The following is a 16,944-nucleotide window of genomic DNA, read 5'->3' as shown; positions in this document are numbered from 1 at the left end:
CCCTCTCATTTCAAAACACCTCCCAGTCTGCCTTTCCTTTCAGCCCCACTATGAACAACCTCACCCGGGTATGCAGCTTCTCATTCTTGAACTCCTCACTATCCACATCATTAATCCATCACCATTTTACTCTCAAAGTAAAAGGATTCAGCAAGATGGAGGACTGTGTCCTAAAAGCACACAAATGTTAAGTTCATCGGTCTAGATCCCTGTGCCTGGATCCAGCCTGCCCCAGAAGAGCTAAGATCCCTGCTTGCAATTAAATTCCTTACACTGTATCTACAGTTTTGGGGGAATTTGAAAGATGAACTCAAAGAAGTCTCAGGTCTTGTTCGGTTTTATTTAGTAGTTTTTTAACTAACTATATTTGAGAACAGATCTTCACAGGAGGAGAAAAACATTATTCTTGACATAACTAGTACCCTCCTGAAAAAATATTACTCCTTCAAAGTCCAGAGCCTTCAGCACTTTCCTATGGCAAGTTTGCTAAGATAGATGAACTGTATCAGCTCTTCTAGTTAGAAGTTTTCTCAACACCTCCAGGCTGAGACACACACCCACATTGAAAAATGTAAGTCTCCAGTCAGTTTGCCAAAAAATGAGCATATGAAACTGGAAGTCATTATAGGAACTGTTAGGCAACAATAAAAATAAGTCCTAATGCCAGCACTGTTGGCAAATAAAGGGGCAGAGACAATGATGGATCCAGTATGAAAGGTTAGTAGTAGGAGAGAGCAAAAACAGATGCCAAGTATCTGTGTATATTTAAAGTATGAGAACAACTGATATCACAAATAAGTAACTGTTGATATTTTCTTACTAAGTCTTGTTGTCAAAATGACTTTGCCCTCCAGAATAAATTCATTGCTCTAGAGGTACTGAAGAGGTTTGGTTCTGTTCCCAGTGTTAAATTTTCCATTTGGAAAATAGAGACATTTAAGCTGCCAGCATTACAGATGGCTACCTTTCTGTGCCCTTGCTTAAAAACCTAACCAAACTCCTTTTAACCAATTTGACACCTAGTTTTACCTTGTTTGAACTCAATAAGCAGTCTGAACTCTGTAATAATCTGATGTCTGCTAGACAGGCTCATTCTGTTCTCCTAAATCTAATCTGTGTTGGATCTGCCCACTATTAGAAAACTTCAACCTAGGGATTGTATGTAGAACTCTAATTTACTTCACCAAATACATTTAATCAATTCCACCTGACTATTTTCCTTTTGCTCAATGTTTGATTACTTTTATGTCATCTATTAGATACGAGCTGATTTTTTCACAATAAGTGGGTTATCTGACAGGGCCAATTTCATGTCTGCCATTAGGTAAGTGACATTTCAATCCAATTCTCTGACAAACTTAGATGAGAATACTGTGCAGTTTGAACACATACAATGACATGGCACTTGTCTTTTCAGCCTTTCTTATCAGAACAAACACTCAGGCAAATTGAAAACCTCCCCCTCAGGATTTATTTAAATAGAACAATCAATACTTTATTTCACCATCCTCTAAAAGGCATATAAGCTACCACATCAAGTTTTAAAAAAACCCCTTTCCTTCCCCCCCCCCCCCCGTTTTTTAAGGCCAGACTAATTTTTCACTGACAAGCTTTTTCTCATTAACTAGACAATATTCATGTTTACAATTATTTAATAACAGAACTGACAGCTCTTTAATTGCGATTTCCCCCCCACTCCATAGTGCTGAAACCTTGCTATAACATGCTCACTCAGGTAAAAAAAATAAGACAAAAAAAAGAGAAGAGATTAAGAACACCTGGAAGTTTCTTACATGTCTTTCATTTTCAAGATTTCATTCTTTTGTGATTACAGGCTTGATTTTCAGCACCTGAAACTAGCAGCCCTTCTGCTCTTTTCAAGAGTTCTGGTACCTAGTCTCCGGTGCCACACAACATCATGCCACAACAGCACTTCAAAGCTTGAAGATCTCTACATACATAATTGGAATCTACTTAGAATAAGTTCCTATTTAGTGAAACTTTGTCTACAGGGAAGTAGAATGAATGTTTCACCAACTTCTAACCCACTCTACTACGCAAACATCTCCACTTAAAAGCAAATATATTCTAAAAACAAGCCCTTCTCCAGTGCAGAACTTTTTGCAGCTTGAGTTACAGGTTCAGTAACCAGAATGAAACAAAGCATGATAAATGTGAAGAACTGATTCTCTTTAACTCACAAATGCTCCCTTTGACTCTCCTGTCATTCTAGCAATGTAATTCCAAGGAACTTCCTTGTAAGTCAGTTCAGTTACACCAGTGTAAATGAGAAAAGAATTAAATCCATTGTCTGTAACAAAGGGGGAGTAATTACACCACTGTTTTTACACATTCTATTATTAAGCCATCAGCAATTCCCAAGTATCCTAAACACTACATGCAGTGTGTGCACACATACATTCTTCATGATTTATGGATGCTAACAGATTAAAAAAAGATATAGCTGCACTGAAATCAACCTGTTATCTTTGAACTCTGCTAACTGATCTTGAAGAAAATGGGCTAAAAATTAGGAAATAAAAATTCTTAATTACATGTCATCAATAAGAGAGCATATTTATTAATTAGCCCCTAATGCTACTGTTCAGTACAGTCATCTAACGTTTTACAGCGCAATGTTTAAAATGAGTCTTTTTAGGTCAGAAGGAATGACCTGCACGTGGTCTCATAAAAGCACCAACACAGGCGATGGGGATTACCGTAATTAGTTAGCCACTCTACAAGTAGTTAATGGGATTACACCCTAAGGCTATCCACTTGCTCACCGTGCCCAGTGCAAATTTTCTGAAAGAATCTGGGTAAGCACAAATGCTTTAATGATACGCTTCATAATTTCATCAATTGCACCTCAAAAGGAGCACTAATAAATTAAAACACCCTGAATCAAAGAGACTGAGAAGAAATTAACTCCTTTGGTTTCCTGCACCTCTCATCACTGATGCAGTAACTCCTCCCTCTGCCTCCTTCAGGCAGTGTTCATTCCTGTTTTCACTGGTGTTAGGTCTGAAAGATGCTTAATCATTCCTACTAGGGTTATAGTCCACGCTTCCTTTCTTTGCTGACTTTCATATGTATCTGTTTTTGGCCACCTATTTTATCTTCTTTACATGCTTGGACCAAAATAACCTCATTTTTTTCCACCATGTCTTAAAATTATATTCTCATCTCATCCACTCTGTTTGTTTCTTTTTTTCATCTGTCCATTCAAATATCTCGTCTATGTTATCATGCTACAATTTGCTCTGTCTTCTTATCTTCATACTGGTTATTTCCAACATCCTTCTCTTGTCCAGTTTCTCTTAATTTTATCTACAACACCTTCACTAAAACCCTATTCTTGCTTTTGGAAAATGGTTTATTCTTCATTATGGCTTTCTTGCATCTTCTTCTACTGGTGACAGATTATTTCCCATTCTACTTACACCTTCGTGTTCACCAAAGTTTTTAAAAACACCCCTCCATATACTGAAATCTGTGCATTTTATGTGTTCACTTTAATGTAAATCTTGCCTATTTTGTAGTAAGTATATTTTTAGAATGCAATCTCCACAATGGAGGTAAGCAGCAATTATTATGTTCATACTTTAAATAAAAGCTTATAAAGATGTATAGGCCTAAACAGTGCATTCCGGGGAAATATTTAAAGCATCAATCAGCAAGTACCTAGTTAATTAGCCCTGGTTTCTTCTATCACTTCCTTGTTACAGCTGGATAGACTCTTAAAATTTACATAAGCAAAATCTATTTACTGAACCTCTTATCAAGTCTAATAGGCTACGGGTGACATTCCTACTGCATTAGCAACTGCAAGCCCTGATTCCACACACGGAGCATGTGAATACTGATTTGTATGGTGAAGTACCTTTGACTATGAGTTCTGCATAGTTGGACACACCAACTCCTCCCTCCGTGCGGATCATGCAGCGATAGTTGCCGGCGTCCCGCTTCGTGGCATTCACCACACTGAAAAGAGCCACAAATCGCCGGGCATTGAACACTTTAATGTCTTTCAAGGGTGCATCCCGTACATAAACACCCTAGGCAAGGGAAATAAAACAAAGAATATTATTAGTCATATTAGAAAAAAATACTGACAACCCATTTTACTTCTCTCAAGTTCCCCAGGAGGAGAGAAGAGATAAAAGCAGAAGTCTGTATGTTACTTTTACAGGTGTGACAGTGAGACTTTTCTGCCTTCCCATGTGAGTTAAACCATTCATCACGAGTGGGCAAGCATTAATCAACAGCTTTTTCAACTCTTTAGAGATTAATGAATAGAAAGATTTGAGAGCAATGTAACATTTACTTGGCTTAGCTTGTTTTACACAAATACTTAAATTTAGTTCTTTTAAAACAACATGAAGCCCAGCATAGTCAGTCTGCGTTTTTTCTTCCCTCCCTGCATCTGCTGCTTGGCATATGCACTTTGCAGGGAGACATCAGTGGATGGTTCTCATAGCAGCACCCACCCAAGGGGTTATTAGCAACTCTGGTAGAAGAGACCAGGCACAGATTTATCAGGTAAATGACCTGAAGCTGTCTCCAACTCTCACTTCCTCAGCACGACACTAGAAACTGAGCAGTTTCTATTGCAGCACAGTGTCTTGCTGTCAACACATTATATGGCACAAGAAAATGAGCCCTGTAACAGCTGAGGAGCACAACTAGTGAAAAATGGAAGACAGAAGAAGGCAGAGATGACAACTTGCCACGTCCTTCGACACAAAGATAATGGCAGAGAGACTTGGCTCTCAAATCCTCATCAGAACTCATGCTCCACCTGACCATGAAATAGGGTATGTGAACTATGAACATCCAAAAACTCGCAGAAAATGTATAATGATTAAATTATGAATGCTGGATGGAAAAAAGAAATCAAACCGACCACCAATATCTACTGACAACATTAGCCCAAACAAGCAAACAAAAAAGATGCACTTTTCCGACAATGATATGTATTCCAACAAACTGAAGGCTGAAACCACTAACAAAACACAAAGAGAAACTGGAAAACTGCAACACTTCACAAAAATCATTCTCTCCAGGAAGGACACACATTGTCTGATGCTATGTCTGTTATGACACCAGCTATGTTTAGCAAGTTTCTCTGACTTGAGCTTCAAGCAGGTCAAGGGTCCTGAGCTATGAAGCTTCTATAAACCAACAATATATCTGGTGATGTCTGCTTTTTTGCCCTGGAGTTCGTAGTTTGTCCAGCAGAATTGAAGACATATAGGAAACAGTGATCTCATTGTACTGTTATCTTATTTGCCACTAAATTGGATAAATCCTTGAAATACAAGTTATAACAAAAGACTTTTAAAAAAGTCACACAAAATTAAACTCATTTGTAAATCACAAAACCAAGTCGAAGTTAATCATGCTGCTATACCAAAGAAGCAACATAATTAACAATGAATACTGATTCTAATGCACAGTAACGTAGAGTTATTTCCTCTTCAAAAGAAAACGTGTGTGATGTAAAGCTTGTGTGAAAGATAAAAAAAATGTGTGTTAGACGTCCATAGAAGAACATGCTATCATGCCTTAAAAATTACTCAGCTGTAAATTATTACTCGAGAATTACTTCAGATACTTCAGATGACAGTTCCTTAAGATTCCTCAAAGTTTGAGCTGCTGATAGAGCACGTGACATGGCATGGCAGTTACCAAAACTTAGACTTGGAAAGAAACATTCCAAACTACTATTTTGAAACTACTATTTTTACCAGTTTTGCCACTGTAATATCTTTCTAGCCAGAAAGGCTGCAGATAACAGGAGATAAGCAGTGGGTTAATTACGATTCTGGAGAATTAATATTTCTTAAAAGCCACATTATTTCTTACCTATTACAATAACTTTATTAATCCTGATAATCAGAACTGCTGATCAATCACAAGCCATAAGCCAGTTTTAAAGTATGTTACTGCTGCTTTCAGACTCTTGAAGGATCCTGTACATACCCAAATCTTGTGGTCACATTACACCCACCCATATTACTATTCCCATTTTTCTAGTTGCAACATCAGGAAGCCTCATGCAGGCTACTTTATCCTGCCCAGAAACAGGGTAAGTTATTCCCTAGGGAAAAACATACTGCCACACACTGATTAATTCTACCACCTAAACTAGCTCAGCTAGTTTAGAGTGTGAACAAACTCCTCTGCTCTACAGCCTGCACAGTACACCCTCCCTTCCACGCGGGAAACCTGCATCCACAATTTACCAGGACTCTTATGAGTTACCATACAACTGAAGAACTGTGTAGACATTCTAAAATAACAATTTCTTGCTGTTCCCATGGAGAAAGAGATGAAGGGAAAGGACTAGATAATGCCACTGTAATTTCTGCCTTAATTTGCAGTTCATGGGCAATCATGGCAAGATACGATGCATACACAGTCCCTCCTGGCCATACACAGAGAACTGTCTCCTACCACCATGCCCCCAAGGACCTCATACCTCCAAGTGGCTGGTAGAAATTCTCAACTTCAGGGTCTGAGTGTTCAGAGAAACTGCTAGCAGTCCTTGAAGGCAACCACTTCAATACCCAGCCCCACAGGACATTATTTCCCATCTTTTTCATGCATATTTAAAATGGAAATTGGAACTAATCAATGCACTGTAGCAGTTACAATAAATTACTATTTCACTTGGGTCCCATAATCTTTTTCACCTTCTGCTGATTCTCAAATACACTAATCTCACCAGATTCTGAATGTTTTAACTGCTGTTCTACAACAGAAAATCTTAGTTTGATCAAATAATTGACTTACATAGCTTTGTGACACATGCCATCCATTCACATACCAGTAATTTTAACTGAAAAAAGAGAAGCCAAATCAGACTTCAGGAGGTACACATCATTTTGCTCAAATGAAAAAGCTAGAGGAATCTTAAACGTAACTCAGCTTGGCTCCACAGAGGATTTGAGCATATTTGCCCTCTACAAAAATACAGGTGAGGAAAGGTTATTAATGATGGTTTCAAAATTCATGAAAGAGCTCTGGAATAAAAAGCCATTATTATTATTATTATTATTATTATTATTATTATTATTATTATTACTGTAATAAAGCTGTAAAATATACAGGAGATTATTATCAATAAAGACTATCTTGACTGACTTCTCTTGAACATTACAAACTCATGGAGGCAAAGTGTAGAGTGTCTAATTATATGTTAGAACTCAAACAATCCCACAGAATCACTAGCATGACATTTTATACTAGAACTCAAAGGAGAAGAAAAAAGCCCAATTTTTTTCTTTAGTCTCTTCGGGGAGAAATATTTTCAGGGAAAATATAGTGTCTGGAACAGACAAAGACTAAGAAACATAATTGCTTTACGTTCCACAAGAAAAAATACAGCCCAAGAGAGCAAGTTTTCCCTCCCTTCTGGGATCACAGCAAATGAGTAGGAGAGCTGCCTAATTGATTTAAGCCTAAGCATAAAGGAACAGTAATGAAGGTAATGAATTCAAGTATAAGAAAAGTTCAATCTATAAGCACTGCAGAAGACAGTTAGCAAGGCTGCATAGAAAAAAAATAATAAAAAAAAAATGCCACACCTACAACTTCTCCCAAACTCTTATTTCAGTAGTGAACAAATGGCAAAAGACTATTTTTAATCTGAAAAAATGCTATTCGCAATTTGATACATGAATACATGTTTGTTTCTGTTATAACAGTACCCACACATCCAGCTTCACTCTCTTTATTTGTGATTCAGATTTTGTTCTCTCTGACTTACTGCAATGACTTCAGTGAGTTACCCAGGTACGGTATCTTTTTTCCAGTTTGTAACAGGCCCATTTCAGCTCACTCTAAGATAAATTACAAGCTCTCAGTGCTGACTGCCAACAGCTATTCCATTTAGAATAGCTAAAAATAACATATCAAATGAAAATTTGTTTATTAAACATACTAGCACATCCTGGTACAATTCCTTTATGATGAACTATTTTTAGTAGCATTCAGAAAAGTAAGTTTTCATCACTCACTAATGCAACAATCTGAACTCCCACAAATAAAGAGTTCGTTTATGATACACAGTTTTACTAGCTATAGTCATTCAAAGTTTAGTATCAGGTTTTTTGAGATTCTGAAATTTACCAGTGGGTCTTGCAAACTCTCACTTTTTACATGAGAGCCTGTGTCTTCCCAATATTTTATTGAAAAATAAACAAAAAAAATGACAAGTCTGTAATTTACTAACCCCATTCCAGAAACGAGGATAAAACTCATGACTTACAATACAACACTATGGTACTGGTATTAAGACCTACTAGAAGAGGTTATTGGAGCAAATTTGTAGTATCCTGTTTTCTGGGTGGGGCTTTTATTTCTTTTTTTTAATATAATTCAAAAATTAATATGGTTCTTTTAACTTTCTTTTCTTAACCCTGATTTGCCACACAAAAGTCTAAGGCTTTACTGCTGATTAGGGCTGCTAGCTTTTCCTGCCCCTGGGACTTGGAGAACTGTGTGAACAGGATACTTCATTCTTTGGAAAGAGGAAGCTGCCATAGTCATTTAATGTTAGACCTGCTTGGACTACAAAGGTCACGTCCCCAGGGTAGAGCTATCTCACCTCCTTAGAACACAAGAACTATGGCCACAGAATAAATATTGAGATCCAAAAATGAAAATAGCAGATTCCATTGGCTGCTGAGGAACCTGTCCATTTTCAAATGCTCTGAGAAAGCTTTTTAAAAATACCAAATGCATATATTAAAAAATGCTACTTTAAGTCAACTAATGAAAATATGTACCTGGTATGTCACTTGTAAGAATAAATTTTCTATTAAACAAGTTATTTAATATATAGGGATATTAAAGAATAAGCTTAATTTAACTTCAGGATATACACATCTTGAAAAACCCATATTCCAAGTACCAACATACTAAATGCATATACAGACAGCTTAAAGCACTTTAAAATGCACATTATTTTTCCATTTTAGGCAGGTTGGAATGAAAAGAAACAGGTTGATAGTTATTTAAATTACACTTACTGGCTCTTCTTGGCAATGAACTAACTCTAAGTCTTTTAAATGAACAGCAATTTAGCAGCAACAATCTATATATTAAACCTTTTTTTCTGAAATACTTTTAACAAATATGCCGCAGCAATTCAAAGACATTGAAGTTCTGGGATGTTACATTCAGCACTACCAGCAATAATCGCTCCCAAGGCGTGTAACAACAATTTCGTGAGAAGAGAGTTAAAAGGAAACATCAGTCACCCTCTGTCCATACAGGTAGATTAGGCAGCTTTCTACACATTTAACAGAAGAAAGGGTTTGCATTATCCCACTTTCAAATATGCACATTTATTAAATGATGATTAGAGTTATACCAGTGGGATCTCAAATAAAACCAGCATGGCCAGAAGCAATTTTTGTTTAAAAATATGTATAAAATCTAAATCAGATAGTAATTAATACCTCAGGAAAATTGCTTTGCAGAGTTCATATAATTCCAGTACCTAAGACGGCTACCTCTGAATTTCTAGATTTGTATTCATAACCAAGACAACTGTTTGTCAGTCTAGATTAGAGCCATCACACATCCTGTGATTATCCTGTATTCATTCCACCTGTTTAAGTTAACAAGTATATTTCATTCAAGTAATAAGGCCATGAGGAAAAAGATTATTATTGTCCCATTTGGAATTATTCTGCTATGACACAGAATTGCATTCTTCAGGTGTAACTAATGGGCATTCAAGCAAACTATTATTATTTTACCTTTCAAGAAAGGTTTCTCCTTTCAATATTTTAATGTTTGATAACTGAGTCTTTTCTTCAAATCACACAGCTCTCCAAAAATCCCTGTTTATTATGACTAAACCTAAATATTGGCTGGAGTTGTCAGGTACTACTGTAAAATATTATTTAAGTTACATATTGAGTAGTCACATTATCAAATATTAAGCACTGACTATTTGAAGACCCAGTTACATACACAGAAAATAAACAAAGACAACGCATTTTCTGGAGTCATTAAACTCCATGTAATTTAACCAAAGCAGTTACACTCTGATCATATACTGAAATTATTTTGTATCATTTTGACAGGAAAAAATCTGTTACCATTACACAGACATTTTAAAAGTAAGAAAAATCAACCCCAAAATTAAACCCTTGTTCAATCTACTTCTTATTTTTACTTTAAATTCCAGAGCAGCTAAGAAGAGTTAATATCCTCTAACAATTTGCCAGTTCTCAGAAAATATGTAAAACTCCAAGTCTTCTTTCCATTCATTTTTAATAGCACACAATAGAACATAAAATGAGTTGTAGGAAACTACAGCCTCAGAAACATCTGGAGAAAGCAAAGTACCAGGAAATATCTATCAAACATTTGGATAAAAATTATGGCAATGATCCGCGTATCTACTACGCATTTTGTTGAACTCACAGCCCTACTTATAAAGACACTTACTCTAATACTGTATTCAATTCCTTGAAGTACGCAACACTTAGTACTTCTCATCATCCTTCTATTTGTGTTTAAAATTCCAAGAGCTAGGATGAACACCTTGCTAAAAACTGAAGAGAACATATTTGAGAATTTAAATACTCTGGGGTTTGGCATTCTGCAGATGCCAGGCTTATGGAGGGGCTAGAAAGGAGCAAAGAGATGAGAAAAAAATTAGGAAGTAGAGTTCATTAGCTTAATTTTCATTGGTACGCACCATACAAAGCACAGTAACGCAGGTCTTTGTCTGCCTTTTCTATGCAACTACATAAGGAGACTTCAAAACCAGTGCACTCATGCCTCAAATTCCCTTCACTACCAAAGTGTTAATCTTGGGAAGAAAGGCAGCATGGGAAGAAGAAAAAACTCCAACACAGAAGTTCTGGGGTCAGCCTAAAATCTATTCCAAAGTTTAAAACAAGGAGAATAGCAGGCAAAGCCAAAGTGATACTGAGTCCTACAAAGCAGGTAAAGAAGAAGCAGCCAAGAAAGAAACACACAGATTTGGGGGTGACAAATCATTAAGGGTTCAGCTACTGCCTCCTGCACAGATTCTTCCAAATGGGAGGAATGAATGGTGAGAAGACAGGCAGAAAAGAAAGCTGTAATAAACCCCTCAATACTGACATTTCAATTTGTAAATAAAGACAACCATAGCAGTAACAATCTGTAGTAAGGAAGGCACAAGTTGGTTCATGTAACAGGGAAGCTGATACAGAGGGGTTTGGCTAGAGATGTTTCAGATTTAATTGACTGAGACAGTCACAGCAACCAAGTAACAGTTTAACAGCTTCCACCCCCAATAGTCACCTTCCCCAGTGGTCGGTTTCCTTCCCATCATGTTCTCTTTGGATTTAACTTAAACTTTACTTTGGTTCTCCCTGCCTCGAAACAGCCTTGCTTCAACAGCCTTTATTCTTTTTCTGAAAAAAAAAAGCTTCTCCTCAACTCCAATTTGAACAAGGTACCTTCCTCCCAAAAGTAAGTATGTATATTTTACTGGCAGTATTCATGGTAAAGGTCATTGTTTCTTCCTCTCAAAGGTCCAGCATAGCGCAGAAAAGTTACTGAATCTATTTCATCAGTTCCCTAGTTCTTACATGTCCTTAAGTGATTCTACTGCTGCTGAACAGTGCTTCGTATCAAGGCAAACTTCAGGATCCAGAAACAGGCCAACATCCTGCACTCTTGAAAGTAAAGCTGAATTTAACCAGCCCTCTGTGGCACAGGTCAACTGTTTCATTATCTGAGGTCTGCTAATCACCATTTTATTATTTAACACTCCAGAATAACTGGAAGACTAACACATCACAATGAGTTTCTTGAAAAGTGAAGACTTGGGTTGCTTCATTTTTAAAATTGGACAAGAATTTCAAAAAAAGGTTTAACTGATAAAGGTAATCCCAGAACAACTTATGAGTCACTTCATCAAATCAGAATAGATTTGTGGGGATGGAGGAAGGAAAGGTTTATGTGTATTGCCTCTGACTTAAGTCCATAACTGTCTGCAGATGAGCAAATTTTCTGCAAATCAATGTATGCAGTCAGGTCATTAATATTTGGTCACCTCTGAATACCTGAGATACATATCAAAACCAGGGAGAAAAGGAAGAAGAAACAAGAACTATTACCAGCTGTTACCACAAGTATTTTGTCCAGAGGCCAGGGTCTATATCATCCTTGTAATACAAAAATAATAACAGCTCTCTTGCATGGTACTTCTGACACTAAAGATATAACATGCAACTTTAGCAAATGTGGAAGATCAAAATCCACTAATTGTTCAGGGTACTTGCAAACAAACTTTGCCAAGCTTTCCCCAGGTTTCTTAAGGTTTTGCACTGTTGTCCATAATGAAGGTCCAGGTGGATTTAACAGAGTTTAGAGTGTACCTCTAAAAGCAAAACTTCTACAGTTCATGAATGTTTCAGATTTACTTCTTCTCTCAAATCTCTTTTGGACACTGGAGATTGCCAAAGAAACAGCAGATGAGGAGCAATATTTTTGTGATAAAAAGGCTTTTTCAAACTTTAGTGCCTCTATTCATCAGGCCCCACATTGCCTTCACAAGCAGGAACAATTTGGTATACTAGTTGGATATCAACTGCATATTTTAGTGTCACAAGCACTCTTGGCAGAGCAGATAGCACCTCTGCCGGACAGGTGGTGAAGAAAGGCTTTTGGAGGACACCACCCATTATCACTCCTTGCAACCTGATGGATGACCAGCACCACCACAGAGAAGAGGCAACACAAACACAATACATTTCACAAGCCTCCTACAGTCTGTTCTTCATACATGTTTTTCTGCCATATACTCTGCAATTACTGAAAAACAACTAAAACTGATTAATCACAACTAATAGAAAATACAGAATATAAACTACAAAAAAAGTACTAAATATATATACATGAGTGACATATACATGACTGGGACACAAAGAAATTAACATTCGAAAATCTGGAAATAATATCAGATAATCACCAGAATTAAAGAAAAAAAAATTAACTTTCACCTATGCAATAATATACAGTGTCCTCTCCTACCAGACATTAACTTTTCTTCTAACAGAAAAATCATCTTATGTTATCTACAAAAAACCACATCAGGCTGCACACGCTTCAGTATGCACCCAATCTTGGAAAAATCTTTAGCTGACTGATGTCATTAAAGCTCTTCTCAAGGCAATGGACTAAAGAAAACTTGCAGTGCACGAGGTGGTTTGACCAGTCTTGGAAGACTGAGCTATTGATGAGCAGGAGGAAAAATGGTCTTGTGCACTCCTGTAGGACATAAATGCACCTACTCATCAAACACCAAATACTTTAATGTTCAAAAGAACATCTTTAGGTCTATCTTACTGTACAGTTTACATTAATAGTTCCACCTGTTTGTGTAACTAAGTCGTTATACATGTGTATGATTTAAAAGTTAAATTACTGCTTCATTATCTTGGTACTCAAAAATGGCTGAAACATTTTTTTCCTCAAGTGCTTCAAAACTTAGCAATGAAAATGATAATTTTGGGAAAGTCTCAGAGAGTTTAAAGCACAACAGAAAATTCTTATGAAGTCCATGACTTTGTTCACGTTCTGGGTTACTGTATGCAATTTACATAAACAAGCACACACACACACAATTTTGTATATCCTATAAATCTATTTGATTTTCATCATCTGCCAAGAGTCATTTCACTGGTTCTACATTCTTACAAGGATGTTTTTGATACCTCTCATTTGGGTATGTGGGTATTCCTGAGGAAAACAATTTGCTTTCCAGAACTCCCTCTGACACAGGACTATATCTCTTCCTTTGAAAAAGTAATAAATAATGCATACAGGTAGGTTTGTACATAGATGAATAAAATCCTTCATCGTCTTCACAACTTCAGCAAAAGATTACTGAGGATACAGACAAAAAAAAAAATACCCTGAATAAGGTGAAAGACAGCTTTCAGGAAAGACAAAAAGAAATGCCAAATCCAGGAAATAAACTATTTACATAAGGTATGAGAGAGACTGGTCATTAAAGTGATACTGTTCTTAGTTTCTTGGCTACAAATGAAGTAGTACACATCCTGTATGCACAAACCAAGGTACGAAAGATTTCACCCTCTCCTTTTTTATCAAAAAAATATCCATTAGTCTCTTGCTACTGGTAAATTTGATGATACTGCTTACTACAGCTGTCAGACATATCCTGAGATCCTCTTGTAATCTGCTCACCGTCAACAAATTTCTACTTTTAGTTCTCTATTTCTGCAATAAAAATTATGTGTTTGAGAATTACATTTTAAAGTAACTATTTACATTTCAACCATGTTTTAGAATAAAGCCAGGAAAAATAAATTACTGCAGTGAAGTGATGACCTCTCTTTTTCATCAGCTATAGCTTTCCAGTTTTTGAGGAACCTCTCTCAAGAAAGGCTACTCACATTGAGTCAAAGCACATGTCTGAAAAATGCAACTGCAATATCAAAAGATTGTGTTTGATATTAAAATGGAATTTCATTATATCTGGGTATGATTTGACAGCAATTTCCTGTAAATCATACTGTAGATCATTCTAAGAATAAGCAGCAGACAGAGGCAACTGAACAAACTCACTGCAAATAATGAGAAGTAGCAGATGAGGATGGGAAAATGAAGAGATGGAGACAGGCTTCAGAAGCTACGGAAAACCAAGCCAATTCTTTGCAGCCAATACATTGCACCAGAAGCAGGTTACTTCCAAAAAGGAATTCTACCCCCTCTCTCCTGTAATTCAGATTTGTGTTTCCTATGCCACTTTACAGGATAACAGTCTTTTCAGAAGACTGTCTCAGCTGCTTTCATTTGACCATTAATGGTTCAGTGTTCCACCGGTTCATTTCTTTCCAACAGTGGGAGCACAGGAAGGAGCACAGGAATGACATTTTTGCTCAACCATTCAATAGGAGAAGGAGTCATCCCATACTGGCAATAGCCTGGATTGTTCACAGATGTGAAAAAGAAAATTTAATCAGATTAGACACATCTGTTAATTGCAGAGATTCAGATTTATTTTTAAGGTATGTTTACATTTAGAATATAAGCTAGTGGAGATGTGAACTCATAAACATACAATCTAACCAATGACGTTACTAACCAGACACTAATTACAACGACAAAAAAACCCAAACTTGTATGGTACCATGCGGTATTCTTGAGTCCTTTCATTTGAATTTAACCTGAAGTGGTATCACTGAAAATACCCACAATTTGCTGTCAAATTACCTGACAAGCTTATGATCATAGCTGATGAACTACAGAGTATGGCTGCCTAGTGGAATGAGGGAAAAATGTTTTTCTGCAGTATGCAGTAGGTAAACAGCTTTCTGTCTTACCTTTCCCGAAAGAGTAAATACTGATCACAGCATCATGAAGCAAATTTCATGCCTCAGTGGTCTAATTTGAGCAGCAAACATATGAATTGTGATTCCCTCGCGGCCCTTTCAATTGCAAAAAGTTCTACAGTACTCCATAAATTAACAGACTTCATGTTCCATAGGGAATAAGAGTGGGAAAGACTTGAAAAGTGAAAAAAAACCTGAGGGAAGTAAAGTATGAGTTATGGATTTCACTAAGAACTGCTTCAAGGCCTGGGCATTATTTGACAAAGAACATCTACGCTGTTTCCAACAAGTACTTTGAAAAGACATGGAGACTAAAACAATAAACCAACTCACAACTATTCATCTGTTTTAAAGAACATACAGCCCTCACAGTCTAGTAGACTGTAAAAAGAATTTGTTCGTCAGATAAATGTGTACCTGCAAACTTGAACCCTGATGCACAGAAACAGATAGGTACTAAATAAAAGAGACAGAAGTACAGTAATGAAATCCTGCCACTACTGGAAAGTGCAGAAATGCCACTGAATTCAGTGGGTTTGTGATTTCATCCTGGCAATTTACCTGTACTTCAGACTAACAATGTGAATCTGAAAAGAATGACAGGTACTGGAAATCATTTGGGAGCAAATTATGTCACAGTATTCTGAAATTGTCAAATCCAACAGATTAGGCCTCCTGATACGACCTACATGGAAGAAATGCTAAAAAGCCCTTGATAATATCACTCAACTGTATTTATTTGCAATCATTTACCCTTAAGGTTTTTTAGGTCTAATGAAACAAACCACCAAAAGGAGAGTAGAAAAGGCTTAGTCTTACTGGTGAACAAACTAAGCACATCAAAGAGATTGCAGGATTTGTTTGCAGTACCCCTAAAGCCCAAATGCCTCTTACCAGAGTGGTAGCATCAATGTTCCCAAGGAATGGTGTTCATTTTATTCCAGCTCTAGTGTATATAAGAATGTCTTTTATGAAGATATTTTGTAGTTGAATATTGGGTTTGGTGCTGCTGGGAACGCAAGGATCTTCAAAGTCCATTAAACCAGTCATATGATGTAGAAGATACCATGTTTTCTGACAGCTGTTACTGATAGATCCATTGCATTCATAGTCCTGCTGCAGTGTCATGACATGTCATACACAGGCATATACAAAATTCAGCATAACACAATGAAACCAGAGAGGCAGGTGATGAATGGACAGCTGCAAGGGCTGGGGGTCTGTTACCCAATAATGACCTAGAGTGCTAAAATACAGCTGATCCTGTAGGGAGCTGTTATCTCACAGCCTTGATTTGCAGCATCTCACAAATGGAGCTGCTTGATCAGTCTTACTGTAAAGTTGCAGCAGACATCTGTGGGAACTGGCAAACAAGTGCAAAAATAAATCCAAGCTATTCAGGAGATCCTGTCACCTTCTAAAACATTCTCATGCAAAGGCACACCTGGAATTTGCACAACCTTAGGCTGATTACCAGGGGGACCTATAGTTGTACAGGCAGAATAAATAAACGGTGGCCCTGTAGGAAGATAAAATTCTTCTAAAAGTCTGTCTGTCACTACCT

At 37.0% G+C, this 16,944-nt stretch overlaps 1 protein-coding gene across 6 annotated transcripts in view; it reads right to left on the bottom strand.

Moving 5' to 3' along the window:
* The window catches only part of PTPRM (protein tyrosine phosphatase receptor type M), a 440,953-nt gene that overhangs the window by 272,205 nt on the left and 151,804 nt on the right, over positions 1 to 16,944 (bottom strand). For all 6 annotated transcript variants that reach the window (XM_066183184.1, XM_066183199.1, XM_066183217.1 and 3 more), the window contains exon 6: positions 3,884 to 4,058. In XM_066183184.1, the coding sequence (XP_066039281.1) occupies positions 3,884 to 4,058 (175 nt within the window). The remainder of the gene's footprint in view (positions 1 to 3,883; positions 4,059 to 16,944) is intronic.

Source organism: Chamaea fasciata, unplaced genomic scaffold (assembly GCF_029207755.1).
Source record: "Chamaea fasciata isolate MVZ Bird 193981 ecotype frontalis unplaced genomic scaffold, bChaFas1.0.hap1 SCAF_1, whole genome shotgun sequence".
NCBI classification, from domain to species: Eukaryota; Metazoa; Chordata; class Aves; order Passeriformes; family Sylviidae; genus Chamaea; species Chamaea fasciata.
Note: the sequence above shows the minus strand (reverse complement) of the source record. Positions and strands in the feature narration are given on the sequence as shown.